The following is a 24,568-nucleotide window of genomic DNA, read 5'->3' on the forward strand; positions in this document are numbered from 1 at the left end:
GTCAACAAGAGACCAACATATCTGCCAAAAATAACCATAAATACTTTAAATGTATGCTTAGCTGATTTTCTTAGATTATGCTAACAATTTTAGATGCAGTTACAAAGAGACCAAACAAAAACACCAAACACCAGTTAGGCATCTGCAGTGTTACATCCCAGTTGAACTATTTATACTCTAAATTTCTGTTAATCCTAAATGATGTGTCACAACTGTAAGAGTTTCTATTGGTCCAAAGATAACATCAAACTAATTTATATCACTTTAGTAGACACTTGAATGCTTATTGGTCCCCTGGTTACATCTAAATGATTATCCTATGTCCAGGTAAAAAGATGTTACAAAGAATATGACATTCGTTTTGTTAGTTTGCATCTTTTAGCTCTGCAGTGTTTCTATCAGAGTGAATCGAACCAGAGAAGATGGAAGATTGTTGTGTCGAGCAGACATGTAACCACTAATATGTCCCAAATCCAAACAAACATTGTCTTTAGTGTCTATTTCAGTGGGAAAATAACATGTGCTTAAGATTTTAGGACTTTCTGTCAGGGAAGCATTTTGATCTTTATTGCTGGTACACTGGGCAGGTACAATTTAGAAGTATTTGTCATTAAGAATTAGGTCAGAAAAAGTATTATCAATATCAGATTAAATGTCTCTATAATACAAATATTTACACCTGTAACTTGTAAAATATTCTGCTATCAAGACCCTTTTTTAACACACACACACACACCCTGGTGAATTGTTAATGTGGTTAAAATTCATAACTTTTTTTGTAAAATTTCAGGCACTTAAAAGTCGACACATTGTGTTGCTCAACGCATTTTGTTGAGTTGATGTTTAACATAGTCATTCAAGTTGTACACAATATTTTCTAAAATTCTCATAATTGAATCCAAATGCCACCAACTCTATGAAGTCATTTTTTTTATTGGTTATTAAATGTTAGAACATTCCCAAAGAATATGTGGCTGAAGGTATTTCTTCCATCCATGTTCATACATTCTCCTTGTCAAGGTTGTGGCAGGGAAGGAGCCTATCCCAGCAGTCATAGAACGAGAGGCAGGGTACAACCTGTACAGGTCACCAGTTTGTCACAAGGTTAACACAGAGACAATCATTCTTACTTATGGGCAATTTAGAACCACCAATTTACCTAACCCCAGTAACTGCATGTCTTTGGACTTGGGGAGAACATGCAAACTCCACACATAAAGGCACTGGCCAGATGGTGAATTCAAACCCAGGACCTCCCTACTGTGAGGCAACAGTGCTAACCACCACACCACTGTGCTGCTCCAGGTATGTCTCATGGAATCCTAATTTGTAATATAAGTTATAATGGAAAAATTATTGAACATCAGCATGAAAAACATTTCAAGTTCTCACATCTCAATGAACGTTTTAAAAAGTTTATTTGCAGTGATGATAGTTAATATACAATTCACATCAGACTTCATGCAACTACAAACAAACAAAACAAGGTTACAATACCACCTTCCTTTGAGAAATAAAGGAAACAGAGTGATGAGTTTATGGGCTTTGTTGCTAGTTTGATGTCATACTGAACACAACAGGATATTCATTTTGTGAATTATACCCCCCTATTATTGTTGCAAAGACCTGGCTACACAACAAAAAAAGGTGCTGTACAATTAAAGCATTTAACATCAGATTCCAGAAAAATTACTGTCAGTACCAACACAGAGGACAATGAATTTTTCATAAAACAAAAAGCATTTAAACAAGTATAAATACATGTCAGACATTTGTAACAATCAAACCACTTAAAAAGAACGCATCTTTTCAATGAACAGCATAAACCAATGTGGTATCTACACGTGTGGATCTTTGGTTCCACAGATTTTTGACAATGTTCCCAGGAAAGAGTACACAAATACAGTTTGCAGATATGGATATCCAAACTTAAATGTAACATGAAAAAAGAAAAAAAGAAAAAACTACCAGCAAAATATCATCCAGAGAGCTGTTCGCTGGCTGAAGGAGGCGGCACTTCGAACACGGCAAAGTGATGGTGAAACTGACTGGCAGGCTCCCACGTGTCATCCCAGATTTTGCCACTGAAAAATATAATTTTGCAACAAAAGAACACCAAGACATTTAAAATCAGGTTCGGAGTTACTTTATGCACATAGAGATTTTGCTTACACCAAGCAGTAGGATATAATAAAAATAGATTTACTTAAGTACTGCACTAAAATTATGACTTAAATTTTATAGCTCTTTTCTACTTCTACTCCACTACACCTCAGACTGAAATGGTGCACTCATTAGTATTTGTATGACAGCCTTAGTTCCTGCTTTTCAGTTTAACTTTTCTTCATGTCCTTTCCGTGAAGTTAAAACAAAGTTTCTCCAAATGTGATTTTTTCTTTTTGACAATTATAAAGGTTGAAGTGTTCTGCTGTCCATCCATTCTATTTATTTCCTATTATTGCTCTGAGTGCTCTCGTGCTCACAGCACAGTCCTGCCAGAATGATTCCCAACACTACTCCATCCAAGTGACACACTGCAGGTATTTCCCCCACAGTTCCAAGAAACACTCTCAGCTACCAATATCATAATAAAAGTGTATCAAATACATTACTTGTTGTGTAATACAGTTATGATTCCACAATGACGGGAGGAAATTTTCACAAAATTTCTCCAAAAATTTAGATGGGAGGAAAAATAAAACCCAATTTTAATTACTGCCCCCTGAAAAGCCTGTAAATGCAAATAGTGAATTCAACATCAGTGAATTCAATATCAACTACTTCTTACCAAAAAGAGCAGGGGACCCAAGGCACTTTCAATTCTGCTTTCCCCTAGACAGAAGAAAAGAAGAATTTTAGCTTAATCATTGGTGAGCATATATTAGGTGTCTTTAAAAAGCTCTGAATGGTAAATGGACTGCTTCTTATAGCCTTTTCTATTTTATGTTCAGCACTCAAAGCACTTCATACAACATGCCTCATTCACACACATTCATACTCCAACAGTTGCTTTGGAGAGAAACTTGGAGTTCAGTATCTTGCCCAAGGATACTTTGGCATGCAGACTGGAGCAGCCAGGAATCAACCTCCAGATTAGCAGGTGGCCTCCTTTACCTCCTGAGCTACACCCAGTGAATCACAAAACACATTTTCAGACATGAATTTTGGACGGTGAAAGAAGAATCAGGTGATGACACTGTTTGAAGTTGAACTTTTTCATACTACAGCAGTTTGTCCACCGTGTTCTAACTACTACAAATACTACATCACAATGGACAAAAATCTGGCTTTTACCAAAACATTATTATGAACTTCTACTCTGAAGTAGACAGTGACAGTACAGTGACATAATAAAGATTCATCCCAAAAGCTGTCTCCATTTACACACTTGAAACAACAGTAGTCGCCACATCAATTTTCACAGAAACTGAGACACAGTTGGTCAGCATCTATCTATAAAGTATATTTGTGTGTATGTTTGTCAACAAGACAAACTGAGGGCAGCCTGATTACAGAGAAAACTCTATGAGCCCTCAATGAGACACAGCCATCTCTGTGTTAGCCATGTAGATTTTTGCTGCAGAGCAACAAATGCTCTTTACATGTAGCAGGCACACAACGGCTGTGCCTATTTTGGCTGAATTGTTTGACAACATACACATGAAATACACTCTCCAAATGCAAACATGGGACATTTCCCTACACTGCTCTCAATAACACACATGAATTCTAACATGCAAATCCTCCAGGTGATGACCAGCAAAGTTCATGGCTGGAGTGCATGTGTGAAAACAACTTGAGACAAATGTATTGTAAACAGCCAATTAAAAAACAAACTTAAAACGGCTCTATATTACCTCATTTATTCTGTTCCCAGTGATCGCTTCAAACTTGAAGATCTTCTGCCTGCTACATTTTCGACAACCTTCAGAAATGAAAAAGGAAAAGTTTAACTAAGAGCCATGATTTCTGTATATACTGAATACAAAATATGACAAAGACATTTCACTCAAGTGAAAATTTGTGAGTTGACTTGCATATTTGAGCATTTTTCTCAAAGTAAGTTTTTAATTTTCTCAATCAAATCCAGTGGATGTACAAAGTCCTCTTAAGTCAGGGATTGACATGAACTATTTTAGAGAGGCAACCAAATTACAGATGAATAACTAGTGCATAAAATACTGTGTACTGGTTTGTAAGTTCTCAAACACAGCCAAGACACGCCTAATTTTCTGCAAGTTCATTTAGGAATGAACAATGTACTGTAATGTTAAGACATACCACGCAAAAGAAAACTTACCCTTTCTCCCCTTTTTTGCACTTGGGCCACCCTGACTTAAAGACTGGGAGATGTCACGGCAAGCAGGTGGATGAAAAGACTGCAGAGATGGTCGATCTGTGGCTGTAACATGTTGTGGAGAGGTGGTGGAGATTGTTGGAGAAGTGCTTCTCTCTCTCTTCTTTTTTTGGAAAGACTGGGAGCATGGACTAGAAGGAGAGACCGGAACAAGATTAAGTACAAAAATACTCTCTGCCAGCTCGTCTGACAGCATCGTTGGATCCTCCTCAGTGATGGTCTCTGCCTGCTTGTCAGTGAGGGTCTCTGGATGCTCATTGGCACAATGCTCCTTGGTGGTCATCTCAGGCTGCTCTTCAGCAGCATTCCTGGGCTCCACACACTGCTGTTCTGTGGGGATGTCAGGTTGCACTGGTGTGGAGGATCCTATGAAACACATTTACTTTCATAAAAATCTGTAAATCTCAAAGAAAAGTGCTCATATCTAACAGTCAGTACAGGCTCATAAAGCACCTTGAGACAGCTTTTTGTGAAATGCTGTTATATAAGTCAAACTTAACTGATAAGATAAGAGTGTTTATTTGTCACATGCACAGTTATACACAGTACAATGCACAGTGAAATGTATTTTGTACCTGCAACCATATATACACACACATATAAATAAGAAGAATAAAAATAAAGTCAGTAATTCACATTATACACTATACTCTATATACTATACACTATACACACTTTTACATGGAAATATAGATTATATTTACATTGTGCAATAATAGTCCAGTTAGGGCTCAGAGTTGAGCAGACGGATGGCTTGTGGGTAAAAACTCTTCTTCAACCTTCAACCAACTGAAATGAAAGAATTGTGACCACAAAAAAAGATTTTACTCTCACCCTTAGTCAAGATAAATTCATAAGCCCTCTGCATCTTCTCCAGGAAATTTCTGGTAGTAGAACTGGGGCCCAGATGGGTAATAACATCTGCTACCCACTTATTTGAGACCTTATCTTTTTTGCCAATAAATAAAATGGGCTTGTAGCCGATAGCCTCAAGTTTCCGCACCTGAAATGAACAAAAACAGTTGGCACAGATTACTTAAACCCACCGTTTTATTAGAGCACAATAATTGTTTATCTTTAGCAAAATATAGATAAAATACTGTTGCAAAATATAAACAGACATAGCTTATTTGACATATAATTTAAAAAAAAAAACTTAAAATATAAGAAATTGTGAAATTTATGAAGACCATGTATGATGAGCTGCGCTAATATGCCAGTAACATCTTAAAACAGCTCATCCATTATACACGGATCAAAGTAGGAAGACGAGTAGCAGCAGGACTTTGCTTGTAAAGCCCAGATCATGTTGTGCTCATTCACAGTACTGATTATATGGAACAAATGGACCTCACTTAATGTATGAAAGATGAGGATTTTTACTTACTGCAATACGGGCGCAATCAATTATCCGGCCAACATTTCGGTTTTTCAGGACAGCTTTCCCCCACTGACCATCCAGTGACTCCACCTTTTCTTTTAGTCTTTGTTTGGTGGACAGACTTCCATAGCAGACAGAGCAGGTTTTTCTGCTTGCCTGATTGGGAGCCTGGCAAGATGCACAGGGCCTGAATTTGGGGGGTCATGTTGAGACAAAGAGTAATGCACACAAAAATAGGCAACTTAAGACTTAAACAGCCCACTGACAAACAAGTAAAACAGATGAAAAAAGATGAAGAGGTAAACAAAGACAGAGACAGGGACAGGGACAACAGAAGGACTGACAAATAAGAGCAGCGACAGCAGTGAGGACAGAGAAACGAGACAGCCGTGGCTCTTAAAAGTGCCTTTGGGTGTTTTTCACAAACAGGAAGTAGGAAAGGATATTAAACTAGTGTCTGAGGTACCTGTTGAGGGGAAAAAAGCATTCAGAATAGAAACAGCTTGCTTTTCAGTGTTCTCTTGATCGGTGTTGCCACACTGGGAGATTTTCTGGACTATTGGCTGGCAAAGACAGGTGGAGAGGATTTTGGGTGTTCTTTCCCAAGTTTGTCCTGCTTTTAAATTCAACAAGTAGGAAAACTGCATAAATCAATATGTACATTCAATTCTTATTGACCTGAACACACCCAGTCACTCAGCTGGCAAACTGTCAAAGCTTGATGCAGTTTAACAAGTTAGATTACTTACTAAATCTACTTACTGCCCACTGATGTTTTACAGGGGGCTCTTGGTCAGCTGTTTATTTACTGTGTAATACTGAAAAGTTACAAATCAAAGTATGAAAGAACCTGTATACATTATACATCTGGACAGATTTGATGCATCAACCCAATGTGGCAACACTGATCTGCATTAAACTCCTTAAACTTTACAAACTTTGCTGTGATGTAGGTAACGAAGCATGCATGAGCAAACCCTCCCTGTGACTGTACCTGGATGATTACCTGTAAGAAGTAAGCCAAACGTGAACTTGATAGGCTAACAGCCGCTACCTTAGCTAGCTTACCGCAAATGTACTGTGGCAAGATATATTTTTAAATGTCTTAAATTATTCACTATGCCACAAAATTGCTCCCCTTCACTCCTAAAAACGCTAACAAGAAATTTGTGAGCTGACACTTTCGGGTTCTTTTGTGTTTTATATCAAATCTCTACAGGTGTGTGTTTTCACTCACCGAGCGCTCTTGTAATGGTCGCATACGATGACGTCAGTGACACGGATTTGAAATAAAAAAAAATTATAAAAAATACGTTAATCGGCATAATCTTAGATGAACACTGCACATGTTTTGGCCCACATTAAAGTTGTCCTTATTTATTTATTTATTAATTTTTGGTACAGCTCCAAAAGCTGGATTGTCTAAATCAGAGATGGTAAATGACTGCATGAATCCACAGGATGAAATATGTTCAAACTGAAGCGGAATGAATGAACCCGTTAGGAATTCACAGATATGCCAACCGGGAAAGTCATCGTAGCACATTTTATAGGTACTATTGAAAAATAAAGGGAGCCAGTGTCTGACATTACCCAGCATGCATCGCCTCTTCCATCAACGAAATAACAGGTACAAGCGTTACAGTCTGTAATTATATGCTGTAATTTTCCATCATTGTTGTTGTTTACATTACATAGTTTATTGTAGTCATTAGAGGCCTCTATAATGTGATTTTGGAACCATCTAAATATACGGCAAACGGGCTCTCCCGCTGTATTCTCATGTCGTCATATTTGTTTGGGGTTCCTCCCACATCCAGAGATATGCAACTAGTGGGATTTTTGATTGCCAATTTCAAATTGGCTGGAAGTGTGTTTGGTTGTCTATCTGTGTTGGTCCTGCGACAGGCTGGTGACCTGTCTGAGATGTAACCTGCCTCTTACCCTGTGACATATTTTCAAAATATTTAACTTGAAATTTCAAGTTATGGATGGCATTTTTTTTTCAGTAGTGTAAACAAGCTTCCATATTTGATAATGCACTTCTGTGTCAAAACAACTACAGTGAAATCATCCTTAATTCCAGACTGACTCCAAAATCTGCAGTCTAATTTAAAACAGGGGATGGAGGAGTTAATGCAAATCTCAGATGTTTGAAACCTACTCTGGTGACTATATGCTGAATGAGGAGTAAACTCAGTTTAACATGATGGACATAAAGACCAGACTGCTGCTTACTTTAATATTCTGGGGAGGTGGGGAGTTTCACTGATTTTTAGTGATTCACTCTGAGCAATGCATTTCTTTCATTGATTTACCAACACACACCAGCTGACAGTTTTCTTGTTCATTTTAACAGGTGTTGATGGTCAGACTCTGGTAGAATTTGACCCAGCAGTCAAAAGGCCAGGAGAGTCCCACAGACTGACCTGTGCAGCCTATGGATTCACACTCTCAGCTACAACATGCACTGGGTCAGACAGGCTCCTGGAAAAGGACTGGAATGGGTTGCTGAAGTTACTGCTAGTGGTAGCAGCAAATACTACTCTCAGTCAGTCCAAGGGCGGTTTACCATCTCCAGAGACAACAGCAGACAGCAGGTGTATCTGCAGATGAACAGCCTGAAGACTGAAGATTCTGCTGTTTATTATTGTGCTTGAGAGCTGCTCAAACTGAATGAGTTTGAGCAGCTGTACAAAATCCTATTCTAAAATAATAATAATGCATTAGTCTTATATAGCCCTTTTCTAGACACTCAAAAATGCTTTACAATTTCATTCACACCTCAATCATACTTGGTGGTGGTAAGCTACTAATGAAGCCACAGCTGCTCTGAGGCAGTCTGACAGAAGCGTTGCTGCCAATTTGCGCCTACAGCCCCTCCGACCACCAAACACCAAATTCACACTTAGGCAACGTGGGTTGCACAGGGACACAATGACAGCATGCACTCACACAGGGACTCAAACCAGCGACCCTCTGGTTGTGAGGTGACCCACTGCTCCACTGCCATCCTGTCCCGTTCTCATTCTCACTACATGTTTCTGATATTCAGTGTTTTGTTTGGTGTGTTTAAAGAATACTATCTAGTGAAGTTTTTGTGGGATCTTTTACTAATATGAATAATATTTCCTTTAAAAACTTTTAAAATTCTTTTTGAAATGGCCTCCATTATGATTCCATCCTTGAACCTGCTTTTGTTATCCCTGAGCTACAAGTATTGCAAACAGATGCTTTGTTCCCCATTTCTATTTACTTGTAGTGCTTCCAACACCCTTGATGGGACTTTCAAGTCTCAATCTCTCTTCATATTTTCTCAGCTATGCACTCTAGTTCTCCCTGTAGAAGGAGATCTACTGCGTGCAAATAATTTCTCTCTTAATACTAAAAGAGGAATTATTTGCATATAGAGGAATTTCCAAAGACAACAGCAGAGAGCAGCTGTATCAGGCTTTAATGCAAATAGAAACACTGTTTCTCACCAACAGGAATAGCTAATTCTGCAATGATTCATTGTGTAACTCTAAGAACTTGATTACAAAAAAAATTCTCCGTGCAAATCCTTTGCTCTGATGCTTAATTTCATTTAATCCATGACTCTCAGTTTTCACCCAGATTTATACCTGCAATAGAAACATATTTAGGCGCGTGCATGTGAAGAAAACATTATTACAACATCAACCTGAAGCAGGAGCCGCTTTTCTTACTTTGCATAAGAAGTCTGATATGAGACAATGAGTCAGTGATGCTCACTTCTGACTGATGTATATTTTTACGTGTTTTGAATGTTTATCAGATTTTTCTCATTAATCTTAAAAATCTGGGAAATTCTAGAGCAATTAAATATGTTATATTACAACCCACTTATGAACCATGCAGTGATCTGGTTCCTGAAATCATTGCCTCTTAAATAATAATAATAAATAGAAGAACAGGCACAGGTACAGAGATGCTGGTAAAATCTAATGTCAGTCATAATGAGAGAAACCAGTGTGTTTCTATGTTTTCTGTCAACATGATAACAGCTCTTAAATGAACAGCTTAACGTTTTGTAAGACAAGCAGTACTTTTCTCTCAGTGCATGATCGATGCTCCTTTATTATTATTCTTTACATTTTTCTTGTAGCTGACAGAACTGAGGAAGATATTTACACAGTGTAATTTCCAACATATGAGATGCAAACACAATGTCCACACTCAATTCAGTCCACACAGTGAGGAGGAGTCAATGCAAAACTGAGATGTCTTTCACTCACTTACCAGGCTGCAGAGAGAATGAAGGTCAGTGGAGACACAGTTTGATATGATGGACTGTAGCACAGGACTGCTGCTTTTAGCTCTCTGCTGGGCAGGTGAAGCCTTATTATTATTTTTATTTGTCTTCATAAAGTTAGAGCTTGTGTTAAAAATACTTTCTTTTTGATTTGACAGGTGCTGATGGTCAGACTCTGACTGAGTCTGAACCTGTGATTAAAAGGCCTGGAGAATCCCACACACTGACCTGCACAGCCTCTGGATTCACATTCAGCAGCTACTATATAGCCTGGGTCAGACAGGCTCCTGGAAAAGGACTGGAGTGGATTGCAAGCCATTATAACAGTTATAACATCTATTATTCTCAGTCAGTCCAAGGCAAATTTACCATCTCCAGAGACAACAGCAAACAGCAGGTGTTTCTGCAGATGAACAGTCTGCAGAGTGAAGATTCTGCTGTTTATTATTGTGCTCGAGAGCCACAGTGACCTGAGCCAGCTGAACAGCTGTACAAAATCCTCCAGAATGTATTTTCTATTGAAAATTTACTCTGAGAGATCAATAAAAAACAAAACTAAAAAGAAAAGAAGAATATCCCCACATAACAGCATCAACAGCTAATTTCTGTTTAAAAATAACATTGTTGAAATCATTGTCCAGATATCAATAATAAAAATCCCCAATAAATATATCCATTCTGTAAAGCCTCAGTGGAAAACTTGAATGTCTTAAATCTTCTCTTGTGACTCAGGGGTGAATAACAGGGACTAACTCACAGTTTTCCATGATGGATATCAGGACAGTTTCTTTTCTTTCTTTCATTTTCTGGGCAGGTGACTTCAGTGATGAGCGTACTAATTTTCATTGATTTATAAACTCACAGCAGGTAAAGAATTTCTTGTGACACCTTTAAAAACTGAAAAAGTGAAGCAAAAACATGATCAATCAGCAATCAAAGAGCCTGGAGGGTCCCACAAATTGACCTGTACAGCCTCTGGAATTGCATTTAGCAGCTACTATATAGCCCGGGTCAGACAGGCTCCTGGAATAGAATGAGTTGCCCGGGTTGACAATACTAGTGGTGGCATAAAATGCTGGTCTCAGACAGTCAAGACTGTTTTACCATCTCCGGGAACAACAAAAACCAGCAGTTGTATGAGTCTGAAAACAGTCTGAAAACTGACGGAAAACAGTTTAGAGATCAGATAATGAACAAAAATGAAGCAAATTAAAAAGAAATAGAGAAAATGAACATATGTCCATCTGTCACAGTCATTGAACCTTCATATTTGATTCTGTGCAAATGCACAGTCCCTCTATTCAGATCAGCATAAAGTGGTTTCTCATAATTGGCAGGTGTGTGACTGCATCAGTGAGAGGACAGAAGAGCTCACATCAGCTCAGCTTCAGTAACAATCATGTTCTCTGTAGCTGTGATCCTGCTGCTGGCTGCTGCATCCTGTGAGAGATTTTAGTTGATTCACACTGCTAAATATAATAGAAATACTAAATAATAATTATTAATAATAATTTATTTAATTCAATAATCATTTAGGTGATACTGATTTCTGCTTCCACAGGTGTGTACAGTATTGATCACATCCAGCCAGACTCATTGGTTGTGCAGCCTGGACAGTCTTTGACCATCACCTGTCAGGTCTCTGGTTATTCTTTGACTGATAGCAGCTATGGAACAGGCTGGAACAGACAGCGTGAAGGAAAACCAGTGGACTGGATTTCCTACATATGGAATGATGGGAGCATTTATGAAAATAATGCTTTAAAGAACAAGTTCAGCCTCAGCAGAGACACTTCTGCTGGAACAGTGACAATAACAGGACCGAATCTGCAGCCTGAGGACACGGCTGTTTATTACTGTGTGCGTTACTACACAGTGATACAAACCATTGACAGACCTGCACAAATACTCAGCAACTGGCAACACACAACCACATGTGTGCTGTAATTATGAATAGTAAGAGACAGTCTTCTCTTATTTTGACAGCTGCTGGCAGTCAGACTCTGAATGAATGTGAAAAAGGCCTGGAGAATGCCACAAATTGAACTGTACCCCCACTGAATGATCTGAGTCAGACAGGCAGGTCTGAAGGGACTGGGATGAGATGCTGCTATCACTTATGCTCGCATTTATTACTGTCTCTCTACACTGACCCTTACCCATGAACATGACAGATTCATTTTTCCATACAATGAATATTTCTAGTATACATGTGCATTACTTTTCTTTCTCAGAGGAGGAGTCAAGGTAAAGTTTTTCAGTCTCACCTCTAATTATCTGACTGCTGAAAACAGAGGGCACACAGTGTAACATGATGGACTGCAGGGCAGGACTGCTGCTTCTAATGCTCAGCTGAGGAGGTGAAGACTAACTGATCTTACTTTGTGACTGAAGTTGTTTTATCATCTGTAACTGCTGTACTCACTTGGGCCTACAGTAAGCATTAAGTGTATTTGATATTATTTATTGATTGATTTATTTAAAGAACCTGGACATCTCCACTAGATTAATGTAATCAGAATAAACTGTAAAATGATATAACAGCAAGATGTCATTCATCCCAACAGCAGTTAGACTATATGTCACGTCCACAGAACGAAAAGACACAAGGAGGGTGAGCGTTAACAGGTTTATTAACAATAGAATGTGCGAAGGGAAGTGAGCAGGGGCGAGAGTTGTTGAGGGAGAGGAGAGGCTGCCTCCGACGAGGAATGCGAGTGACGGTGGTCCCAAGGGTCCGCAGGAGCGGGGGGGCAAGACGGTGGCGGCGATGGAGCGCGGGCAGGAATCCACAGCTGACCTGAGGCGAGAGACGAGGAGTTAGATAAGACAATTGGAATAGGTAAGTCATTAGCCTGATACTGAGCCGACACTGACTGTAACTCTGTCAATGATCCAGCAATGAGTCGAGGTCTGCTGTCATCTTAAGAAGGCTGTGCTGATTGCCTCAATGGAGAACAGGTGTGGAGCAGCTCCATGGAGGGACCGCCCTCACAGGGCATGACAGTACCCCCTCCTCAACGGGAGCCTCCTGGCGACCTGAACCTGTCTGGATGCCGCCGGCGGTACTCCTGCACTAGGCGTTTGTCCAGCATGTTCGTTTGGGACACCCAGGAGCGCTCCTCCGGCCCATAGCCCTCCCAGTCCACCAAATACTGATAACCACGGCCGCGGCGGCGCGCATCCAGGATGCGGTTGATGGTGTAGGCCGGATGGCCGTCGATGATGCGCACCGGAGGAGGAGAGGCTGCCGGCGGGCACAGAGGGCTGGTAGAGACAGGTTTCACTTGGGACACATGAAAGACGTTATGAATACGCATGTTGCGAGGGAGGTTAAGCCGGACCGAGACAGGATTGACAAGGGAGTGTATTTCAAATGGACCAATGAATGTAGGGGCGAGTTTCTTAGATTCAGCCCGAATAGGCACGTGTCTGGTTGAGAGCCATACCTTCTGGCCAGGTTGATAGGCTGGCGCCGGGGTCCGATGTCGGTCTGCCACTCGCTTGTTTTGGTCCTTGGTGCGCTGTAAGGCCAACCGGGCCGCCCGCCACACACGGCGACAGCGGCGGAGGTGGTGTCGGACGGAAGGAACCTGGAGATCCCTTTCGATGGTGGGCAAGAGGGGAGGTTGGAAACCCAAGGAGGCCTCGAAAGGTGACATGCCGGTGGCGCTGGACGAGAGGGAGTTGTGGGCGTATTCGATCCACGCCAAATGGGAGCTCCAGGTGGCCTGGTTGGTGGAGGCCACACAGCGTAGCGCTGCCTCGAGTTCTTGGTTGGTACGCTCTGTCTGACCATTAGTCTGAGGATGATAACCTGAAGACAGGCTCACCTGGGCTCCGAGCGACTTGCAAAACTCCCTCCATACTCGAGACGTGAATTGGGGCCCTCGATCGGATACGATGTCTTCAGGAATGCCGTGCAGGCGGAAGACATGATCAGTAAGCAGTTGGGATGTTTCCAGGGCTGAGGGGAGCTTGGAGAGTGCAATGAAATGAGCAGCTTTAGAAAAACGGTCCACAATGGTAAGGATGACAGTCTTACCCTCAGAGGGAGGAAGGCCGGTGATGAAGTCCAGAGAAATATGTGACCAGGGCCGCTTGGGGGTCGGCAGGGGCCGGAGGAGACCAGCGGGTGAGGAGGTCGATGGCTTATTTTGAGCGCAGGTACTGCAAGCAGCCACATACTCCCGGACATCCTTAATCAGCGAGGGCCACCAGAAATACCGTTGGAGGAAGGTGACGGTTCGGTGAGCCCCTGGGTGACAGGTAAACCTAGCGGTGTGGCCCCACTGTAGAACCTGGGCCCGAACCTGGGAGGGCACGTAGAGGCGGTTAGGAGGGCCGGTACCGGGGTCCGGTTCAGTCCGGAGGGCCGTCTGGATTGCCGACTCGATCTCCCAGGTGATAGAGCCTATGACACAGGAAGGTGGGAGTATGTACTCCGTCTGGGAGAAGTGGTCCGGGGAGGCATACTGACGAGAGAGGGCGTCTGGTTTCACGTTCCGGGACCCGGGTCTGTAAGAGATGGTGAAATTGAATCGGGTAAAGAACAGGGCCCACCTGGCTTGCCGGGGGTTGAGTCGCTTGGCCGATCGGAGATAAACCAGATTTTTGTGGTCCGTCCACACCAGAAATGGATGTGTAGCGCCCTCCAACCAGTGTCTCCACTCCTCGAGTGCCAGCTTGATGGCCAACAGCTCGCGGTCCCCGACGTCATAGTTGCTCTCGGCGGGGGAGAGTCGACGAGAGAAAAAGGCGCACGGCTGAAGGTTACCTGCTGCCTGTTGAGAGAGGACGGCCCCTACTCCCACATCGGAGGCGTCCACCTCCACGATGAAGGGTTGTGACAGGTCGGGTTGGAGCAAGACTGGGGCGGTGGTAAAACGGTCCTTCAGGAGCTGGAAGGCCTCAGCCGCGGCAGACGTCCACCTGAAAGGGGTTTTCGGAGAGGTAAGAGAGGTTAATGGCAGGGTGATCCGACTGTAATCCCTGATGAAGCGTCTGTAAAAGTTGGCAAAACCCAGGAAACGTTGCAGCTGTTTGCGATCAGCGGGTGTTGGCCATTCCAACACGGCCTTGACTTTGACAGGATCCGCCCTCACCCGCCCCTTCTCAATGACATAGCCCAGGAAAGAGGTGGTGTCAACATGGAACTCACACTTCTCCCCCTTCACGAACAGGCGGTTCTCCAATAACCGCTGCAGCACCTGCCGCACATGTGTCTGATGTTCCTGTAACGAGGAGGAGAATATGAGGATGTCATCGAGGTACACAAAGACAAAATGATTAATGAAATCCCTGAGTACGTCATTAATGAGGGCCTGGAACACTGCGGGGGCGTTGGTCAGTCCGAATGGCATGACCAGATACTCAAAATGACCGAGGTGTGTATTAAACGCTGTTTTCCATTCGTCTCCCTTGCGGATTCTAACGAGGTGGTAAGCGTTGCGGAGGTCCAGTTTCGAAAAGATGGTGGCTCCTTGTAGTAGCTCGAACGCGGAGGTGAGTAAAGGAAGTGGGTACTTGTTCCGGATGGTGATGGCGTTGAGGCCCCGGTAGTCGATGCATGGGCGGAGAGACTTATCCCTCTTGGCAACGAAAAAGAATCCGGCCCCCAAGGGAGACGTGGAGGGCCGGATGAGACCAGCTGCCCTGGCCTCAGTGACGTACTTTTCCATAGCGTCTCGTTCCGGTTTGGAAAGGCTGTACAGGCGGCTGGAGGGATAGGGAGCTCCCGGGCGGATGTCGATGGCGCAGTCGTAGGGGCGATGAGGCGGCAAGGAGACAGCGTGATCTCTGCTGAACACTTCAGCGAGGTCGTGGTATATCTCGGGCACTCCGGAGAGGTCGGGTGGCGTGTTGTCCTTGGGAGATGCTGCGGGCGGGACGGAGGGAGTAGCGGCCTTAAGGCATCGCAGGTGACACTGCTCGCTCCATCCAGAGATGCTCCGAGTGGTCCAATTTATGTGTGGATTGTGTCGTTGAAGCCAAGGAAAGCCGAGAACGATGGGTGTCTGGGGAGACTCGAAAAGGTAAAATGAGATTAGTTCAGAGTGGTTACCTGAGAGAGTGAGCGAGATGGGGTCAGTCCGGTGGGTAATTGTGGAAAGTTTGGCGCCATCTAGGCCAACCACCTGAAGCGGCTGAGGAAGCGGGACGAAGGGAATACCATACTGGTGAGCGAGAGCACGGTCCAAAAGATTTTGCTCAGCCCCTGAGTCCACTAAGGCGAGCGCCGGATGACTCTCGGGAGGAAGGTTAATTTTTGCCTGGATGGTTAACCTGGGTTGGGAGGGACTAGCATTGACCGCGCCCGTCAGTATCCCCACCATTACCGACGGGCGGCCCCTTTTGGCCGAGTCGGGCAGGAATTAATGAAATGCCCTTTTAGTCCACAATAAAGACACTCACCGCTCGCCATCCTCCGGCGGCGCTCCGCTGCTGACAGCCGAGAGTGACCGAGCTGCATGGGCTGCTCCACCAGGCCAACAGGTGTCCCCGCAACCTCTGGTCCCTCTTCCGGGGTGTCATCCCGATCAGCCGGGGCCGTGCGAGAGGCCTGATGGGAATTGTAGTTTCGCAGCCCGCGCCGGGTGCTCAGGCGATCATCCAGGCGAATACAAAGGGAGATCACAGCCCCCAGGGATGGCGGCAGGTCTCGGGTGGCGAGTTCATATTTGATTTCCTCATTTAGGCTGTTAAGAAATATACCTCTGAGCGATTTTTCTTCCCAGCCCGCCTCCGCCGCGAGGATCCGGAAGTCCACTGAAAAGTCTGCAACGCTTCTTTTTCCTTGGCGTGCATTTATGAGTTTTTGCGCGGCCGCCTCCGGGCAGGAGCCCTTATCAAACACCTCTTTGAACTGAGATAGGAACTCACGGTAAGTAATTCCAGGGTCCCTCTGCAGCACCGCGTGTCCCCAGTCCAGCGCCCGTCCCCGTAGTAATCCGAGAATGAAGCCGATCTTGGTGCCGTCTGAGGCAAATGCGGTCCGCTGCTGTTGGAAAACAAAAAGGCATTGGGTGAGAAAACCCCCACATTTTCCCAGGTCCCCATGGAAAGGCTCCGGAGTCGGAAGGGCTCTTTCGATCGGTCCGGCTGGTCCCGGGAGGTCTCCCGGCGGCAGCTGGGGCTGTGGTGGAGCCGAAAAGAGGGGAGCGGAGGGCGTTCGTGATGCGGTGGCCTCCAGCATACCTTTCAGCTCCGCGAGCTGCTGCGTGGTGGCGCCCAGCTGGCTGGAAACCAGCCGCAGCATGTGCTCATGCCGCTGGAGAGTCTCCTCCTGTAGAGCCATGGTCCGATCCAGGGGGCTGGCGGTCGACGCGTCAGTTTGTGGCTGGATCATTCTGTCACGTCCACAGAACGAAAAGACACAAGGAGGGTGAGCGTTAACAGGTTTATTAACAATAGAATGTGCGAAGGGAAGTGAGCAGGGGTGAGAGTTGTTGAGGGAGAGGAGAGGCTGCCTCCGACGAGGAATACGAGTGACGGTGGTCCCAAGGGTCCGCAGGAGCGGGGGGGCAAGACGGTGGCGGCGATGGAGCGCGGGCAGGAATCCACAGCTGACCTGAGGCGAGAGACGAGGAGTTAGATAAGACAATTGGAATAGGTAAGTCATTAGCCTGATACTGAGCCGACACTGACTGTAACTCTGTCAATGATCCAGCAATGAGTCGAGGTCTGCTGTCATCTTAAGAAGGCTGTGCTGATTGCCTCAATGGAGAACAGGTGTGGAGCAGCTCCATGGAGGGACCGCCCTCACAGGGCATGACACTATATAACGCATCATAATGTCATGAGTTACTTGGACACTTTACCTCCTCTGCCATCACTTTATCCTTACAGTCCATATACATTACTTTTAAGCTAAAATGCATGTTGGTAAGATTGTTCAAGTTTGAGTCTTGAAAAAAACAGCTGTCTCCATCCTGTGAGGAGGAGTCCATGCAAAGCAGGGATGTCTTCCACTGCTACTTAATAACAGATAACAGCCAACTTTGGGTGTGATATTGAAAGATGGATTACAAGACAGGACTGCTGCTTTTAGCTGTTTGCTGGGCAGGTGAGGCTATTCTGATCTTGATTTGATATGTTTATTTTAGGAGAATAATTTATTTGATGTTTTTGATCTTTTGTTTTTTTAATGTCTCGCTAGGTGTTGATGCTCAGACTCTGAGAGAATCTGAACCGGTGGTTAAAAGGCCCGGAGAGTCTCACACACTGACCTGCACAGACTATGGATTCCTCTCTGGATTCACATTCAGCAGCTACAGGATGGTTTGGGTCAGACAGGCTCCTGGAAAAGGGCTGGAGTGGATTGCTTATATCAGCACAGCTAGCACTCCTATCTATTACTCCCAGTCAGTCCAGGGTAGATTCACCATCTCCAGAGACGACTCCAGCAGTAAAGTCTACCTACAGATGAGCAGTCTGAGGACTGAGGACACAGCAGTTTATTACTGTGCCCGATGTGACACACAGTAAGAGGAAGTAATAGGAGAGTCATACAAAAACTTCTTCCCTTAGTCATCACTACCATTGGTAACATACAGAGTCTTATAGCAGCTGTCCTAATATGATTACTTCTTATTTGTAATTACTTAAGTACAGTTCCTGATAATTTAGGGTACTTTGTCAAAACATGGCACAAGTCTTGCATGCACAAACATTTTTTTTTTTTTTTTTTTTTTACAAAGGTTTACTTTTCTTGTTAAATTACATGCAAGACATCATTTTAACTAACAGTATATTTAAAAAAAAACACATTGTTGGCTTTCATTTATTCTGTGTTTAAGACAAAGCAGTTTCCAATAAAGATTTGTCAGCCTGGATGAGTATTTCATGGATAGACGAGTATTTAGAAGCAAACACAGCACAGAAATGATTGCTACGTGTAAAGCTGTGAGTTGTGTTGACAGTTTTGCAAAGAGTGTGTTATAATATTGCAACCTGAATGAATGTGCATTCAGTTTGAACACTAGAGACACTGATAGTGTTTCAGCACGCTGAAAAGAGGTAAAATTCATAAATTTTAACAATGTCTATTATCTTTTTTCTCTATAGAGAATTCAGTGCCAAAGCTCAGTATATGAGAGCTGGAAAAAATGTTTCACTTAATCAGTCATATTACATAAGTGGTGCTTCAGTTGTGGAAGTGATGTTAAACACTGTTAATTTAAAGGTTGTGAGCACATTTTGAGACATTGAATTGCATTTAGCATTCATTTGTCATGATCTGTGCTGGTGGAAATGTGGACACAAATGCAGATGAGAACAGTTGAGCTGATTGAGAACACAAATTCAAAAAAGAAATCCCTTTATTAGTCCCACGATGGGGAAATTCAGTATAACAGCACCAAAGAGCATAAACAATAACTAACATACCATAATAATAATGATAAAACAGAAAGTAGAATGATAAAACAAAACAGTATAAACAATAATGGAGGACAAAGATTATTTTACAAAGTAGATCATTATATAACACCCGTTTATTGCACTAATAAATACATTAAATGACATATTTTGCATGGTACTAGTAAAGACAGGGGGGGGTCATAATGGTTGAATTCTAAGTCAGACTATTGCAGGGAGAAAAGGCCTGTGAAAGGGTGCAGCAGCCTATCACTGATGGAGCTCTTCAAAGCTGTCACAGTATCACACATGGGGTGGGCCTTGGTATCATCCTCCACTCTGTAACCATCGCCACAGTGTCCAGGGCGCCACTCAGGACAGAGCTGGCCTACTTCCTAAAAAAAAAAAAAAATAAAATAAAAACAGCTGATGCCCCCACAGAGTTGTGTTTTCGGACTGCCCCCGGCACCCCGAACGAGCTCAGTCTCCTGGGCAGGAAGTGTCTGCTCTGGCCTGTTTCTGGTAAAGTACAGCGGTGTTGTCTCAGTCTGGGTTTTTTTTGTTTTTTTTAATAGATTCCTTAGATTTAAGAATCTTCAGTCAAAAAATGTAGGGATTTAAAGTCTAATGTTGGCACATCAGGTGAGGAGTGAGACCAGGAGCATGCTTATCATTTTTTCATCATTCACACGGTTATCTTCATGAATTTGTGTCCCGGGGTGAGACTTTTAACCAGATCTAAACACTTCTTCTGAGGTGGCAAGTAAACAAAGTACAAATACTTTTTTATTGTACTTAAGTAGAATTTTCAGATATCTATACTTTACTTGAGTATTTGTTTTCCTTATAACTTTTTAGTTTTACTCTCTGCATTTTTTACATCAATATCAAATTCAAAACAGACTTGTTCCTTTAGGTTTAACACATTTTTTAATTATTTGATTATAAATCTGAATGTTAATCCCAGTCTAGTTATATACTTCCATGAGGAGGAGTCAATGCAAAACCACTGAACTTCTGCCTCTTCATATCTGACTTCAGAGATGATGACAGAGAATAGTGGATTCATCCCAACATGATGAACTACAGGGCGGGACTGCTGCTTTTAACTGTCTGCTTGGCAGGTGAAGAGTTTCTTTAATATTCTTCTAAAATATTTGGGTCTGTGTTTCTAAGTTCTGCATGTCATTGATTCTCTCTCTATCTTGACAGGTGTTGATGGTCAGACTCTGACAGAATCTGAACCAGCAGTTAAACAACCTGGAGAATCCCACAGACTGAGCTGTTCAACCTCTGGATTCACATTCAGCGACTACTGGATGGCCTGGGTCAGACAGGCTCCTGGAAAAGGACTGGAGTGGACTGCTATTCATACATTTGGGAGTACCAAATACTACTCACAGTCAGTTCAAGGCAGGTTTACTGTCTCCAGGGATGACAGCAGAGCACATCTGCATCTGCATCTGCAGATAAACAGCCTGAAGACTGAAGATTCTGCTGTTTAATATTGTGTTCGAGAGTCACAGTGACTGGAGATTGTTAAGCAGCTGTACAAAATCCTACAGTTTTTATTAGACTCCCCTATATAATTAATGCCATCAATTTAGAGAGCTCTTTCACACCCAATAAAGTATGACATACACTGAAATACTATTTTACATCTTACAAGTAGTTTCAGACATGGCAGTGGATCATTATCTTCACATGAGAAGATAAATTCCTCATTCTGGTGGAAAGCTGCTGTTTCTTCTAATTCTCTTAGATTACAGTTTGTCTCCCAACCTGAACTATAACAGAACAAAATTACACGTCTGTGTGTGTCAGGGAGAAAATAGAAGCACTCACATTAGTTCAGACTTGTTGGATCCTGTGAGGAGATTATCAGCTTTTTCACATATCTGGTTATTCTTTGACGTGGAAGATGCTGGCTCAGTGGTTTTAAAAATAAATGGACTGGCAGGGATTTCTTAAACGTTTTTAGCACTCAAAGTGCTTTTATTATAAAATGTTCTAAATTGTGGGAGAGATGGGTTTAATTTAGGAGTCTGGAGTGAGATCAAACTGGAGCAGTCTCCCTCTGAGGTGAAGAGACCTGGAGAGAGATTGAAGATGTCATGTATAATATCTGGTTATGACCTGACAAGCTATTATTAGGATAAGGCAGAGACAGGGGAAAACTCTGGAGTGGACTGGTAGGATGAACATAGGCTCAAACTCTGCTACATGTAGCTATGGCAGCTCCTTTTTAAAGTGATCTTGGCACACACACTGGAACACTGTCAGCCATGGATTGGCCTGCCTTTTATTCTGTCCTCTTTCAAGATGATCCCACACTGCTTCAATAATGTTGAGGACCCGGCTCTGGGGACGGCAATGCATGACTAATACTGTTCCATTATGTGTTTTTCTATTCAGGTGTATTTTACTGTATTTTACTTTGTTGTCACAACAAACAGTCACCCCAAAGCTTTGTATTGTAGGTAAAGACCGGAAGAAATCTCCAGCAGAACCAGGCTCAGGGAAGGGCAGCCATCTACCATGACCGGTTAGGGCTGAAGGGAGGGAGACAGGACAAAAGACCCCCCAAGCAGATTAGGCCTATAGCAGCATAACTAAGAGATGGTTCAGGGTCACCTGATCCAGCCCTAACTATAAGCTTGATCAAAAAGGAAAGTTTTAAGCCTAATCTTAAAAATAGGGCCTAAGGGCCTGCTGCTTGGACAGATTCATTCCCAGCACCAAAAACAAATCAGAAAGTTCACAACAGCTGAGAGCGATGCTCTAAACATGAACCCCAACAGTGGGCAGATTTATGCCCACTACCAAGAAGAAATCTGAAAGTGGGCTACAGCTGAGAGCAATGCCCTGAACATGAACCCAGGTGGGTAGTAAATAAACTGAGGCTCTCAGGCATGAATCTGGAATGAATTAAAGATTATGTCTTAATAAGAGTGAATACAGTGGAAGATAAATTTAGGGGCCCGAATAGAAATGAGGGCAGATACAGCGGGCCTCAAATCCCTCATACCAATTTAGACACGCAGTGTGCAGAATAATAGCTGTGAATATCAACATTGAAATAATAAAAAAAAAAAATCCCCAACAGATGCTGTTGGTAAAATTTTTAAGGGTCTCCATGTTCCTTTTGGCTGAAAATTCAAACCCAATTAAATTCAAAGCTTCCAAAAAAATCACTGGGATGAACAGGTTCCAGTGCAGGCTGTTTATTAGACATCGTAGTTACACAAAACACAGACAAAGACCAAAACACAGAGAGTAACATAGTTAAAACTAAGATACACACACACACACACACACACACACACACACACACACACACACACACACACACACACACACACACACACACACACACACACACCCACACACACACACACACACAGACAGAGAAAGATGCAGGAACAGAAAGAGTAGAAGGAGAGGAGAGGACCGTAAGTGAGTGAAGTTGAAAAGTAAGAAGTGAGAAGTGAAATTAAAAGAGTGGAAAAAAGAAGTGAGTGAAAAAGTGAGTAAAATGGATGAAAGAAGTGAGAAGCCCAGACCAAGCACCTTGTTTTATACCCTTAAACATAGTAACCGTCCACTTGCCATTGACCCATCCATAAAACAGACCAGTCACCTTTGAGCTCCACCATTTCCACTCCCCGCTCTACCAGGGGTTAATATGAAACACTCTTTCCTGTGTGAACCTACCTCCCACAGAAATACTCCCCTGCACAGCTGTCCTTGACTCCTCATTACTAAAAACACTTTAGGGCGGTATTATCTTAGGCCCCGTTTACACGATGCCATTTCCACTGGAAACGGTGTCGTTTTGATGCATTTCAGCCTTCTGTTTACACAATAGCATTTCAGAAATGATTTGCGTTTACACGATGACACGTGAAACGATGAAAACGATGTAGTTCCCATGCAAGGCCACAAGTTGGCGTTGGTTTTCTCTTTGCAAAGCTTGTTTACGCAAGATGGGCATGCATGGAGGGACACAGTAGGAAGCGCGGCAAATTCATCATTACTTACAAAACGGCCAATGTGAGAGGTTTTGTATGGACTGACGATGAGGTTGGATCGCTGGTGCACACAACCTTGAATTACAAAATGGTAAAAAACACAAGAAAAGCACAAGAAGCACTGTGGCCGTCGCAACCATAGTGCGCATGTGCGAGCCACCCGTTTTCAAATCACCCCGGTTTCAAGCGTTTACACGAGAATGCAAGCTGGTGCGTTTCTGAAATGCTCCACTCTGGACCCCGTTTCCAAAACACATCGTTTTCACTCCGTTGTTGTGTAAACGGAAGGCTGAAATGCATCAAAACGACGCCGTTTTCATTTTGAAACGGTGTCGTGTAAACGGGGCCTTAGTATACAAATTTACTTCCCCATATTATTAAATTAACGCAGGTGGGACGTCAAACCCCAAATTCGAGGCACACAGTTCTCAGCAACTTGACCTCTGTTAAACTGGTGATATAGTGTTAAAAGTGCACACTGGATAAAAGTGAGACTCTAAACATGAATGAGTGTGGTTTTAATAAGGGGAAAAAAATGAGGCCCTGAGCCGAGCAGGCCTCAGTCTTTTCCACTCACTTAAAGCATGCAGTGTTCCAGTGTGTGAGAGACAATGTAGGTGACAAACAATATAAAATGCAACCATTAATCCAGTGTGTGATTAATATAGGTACTAATAAATGATATAGAATAATGACAGTAAAATACTAATATCAGAGTGATGAAAATATCCAACACTGCTAACAAAAACTAGCCAGTGTTCACATATCACACCTATTGGAACAGCCTTCTTCAGCGTGTTAGCTCTTAGATTTGTTTTGAAGGACTGCTGAAAACAATTTTTATTAGTTAGCTTCCCTGTATTCTTTGCCTCTTTAATTTGGGACATAGTTTGCAGCTATTTGCCTGTGCAGAAGTGTGTATTTTGGAATGAATGCCTGACCAAATGGTTGATGATGTGTCTGTACAGTATGCTCATAACATGTATACTTTGTGTGGCTTTTATTCAAACTGTGAAGCACTTTGTAACTATGTGTTTCGAAAAGTGGTATGCAAATTATTATTAATATTATTATTATTAAGGATTCACAGATTTGAGGTTGAAACATTTGTATGCCCCCTTTTTTTTCTTTTTGCATTGTAAATGAACAGTATGAACAGTTACACAAAA

At 42.8% G+C, this 24,568-nt stretch overlaps 2 protein-coding genes and 2 gene segments (V, D, J or C); 3 read left to right on the top strand and 1 right to left on the bottom strand.

Annotated features, from left to right (window-relative positions):
- Positions 1-24,568, top strand: part of LOC115783986 (serine/threonine-protein kinase pim-1-like) — a 1,015,907-nt gene that overhangs the window by 4,551 nt on the left and 986,788 nt on the right. The gene's annotated exons all lie outside the window — the stretch shown is intronic.
- On the bottom strand, positions 1,436-7,078 carry LOC115783993 (uncharacterized). Of its 2 annotated transcripts, none has more exons than XM_030735030.1 (7): positions 6,976-7,078; positions 5,745-6,204; positions 5,062-5,146; positions 4,301-4,723; positions 3,858-3,925; positions 2,789-2,832; positions 1,436-2,084 (listed from the first exon to the last, which is right to left on the bottom strand). In XM_030735030.1, the coding sequence occupies exons 4-7, from the start codon at positions 4,638-4,640 to the stop codon at positions 1,979-1,981; spliced, it is 558 nt and encodes a 185-aa protein (XP_030590890.1). In that variant the 5' UTR covers positions 4,641-4,723; positions 5,062-5,146; positions 5,745-6,204; positions 6,976-7,078; the 3' UTR covers positions 1,436-1,978. The 2 variants fall into 2 exon arrangements, with proteins under 2 accessions (XP_030590890.1, XP_030590889.1); XM_030735029.1 differs by lacking the exon at positions 5,062-5,146 and adding an exon at positions 5,192-5,360.
- LOC115784021 (immunoglobulin heavy variable 3-30-like) lies at positions 7,948-8,398 on the top strand. The segment is given in 2 exon segments: positions 7,948-7,993; positions 8,098-8,398. Coding segments are annotated over 2 exon segments (347 nt in total).
- LOC115784005 (Ig heavy chain V region 914-like) lies at positions 11,411-18,575 on the top strand. The segment is given in 2 exon segments: positions 11,411-11,453; positions 18,170-18,575. Coding segments are annotated over 2 exon segments (372 nt in total).

This window comes from Archocentrus centrarchus, chromosome 8 (genome assembly GCF_007364275.1).
Source record: "Archocentrus centrarchus isolate MPI-CPG fArcCen1 chromosome 8, fArcCen1, whole genome shotgun sequence".
Taxonomy (NCBI): Eukaryota; Metazoa; Chordata; class Actinopteri; order Cichliformes; family Cichlidae; genus Archocentrus; species Archocentrus centrarchus.

Bases quoted from the DNA above. Each gene is read 5' to 3' on its own strand.
- LOC115783993 (XM_030735029.1), bottom strand. From the start codon at position 5,225: ATGCAGAGGGCTTATGAATTTATCTTGACTAAGG. The intron at 4,724-5,191 runs GTGAGAGTAAAA...TGTGTTTCATAG, and splicing joins TGAATTTATCTTGACTAAGG to GATCCTCCACACCAGTGCAA. The intron at 2,833-3,857 runs GTAATATAGAGC...TCTTCTGTCTAG, and splicing joins CTGGGAACAGAATAAATGAG to GGGAAAGCAGAATTGAAAGT.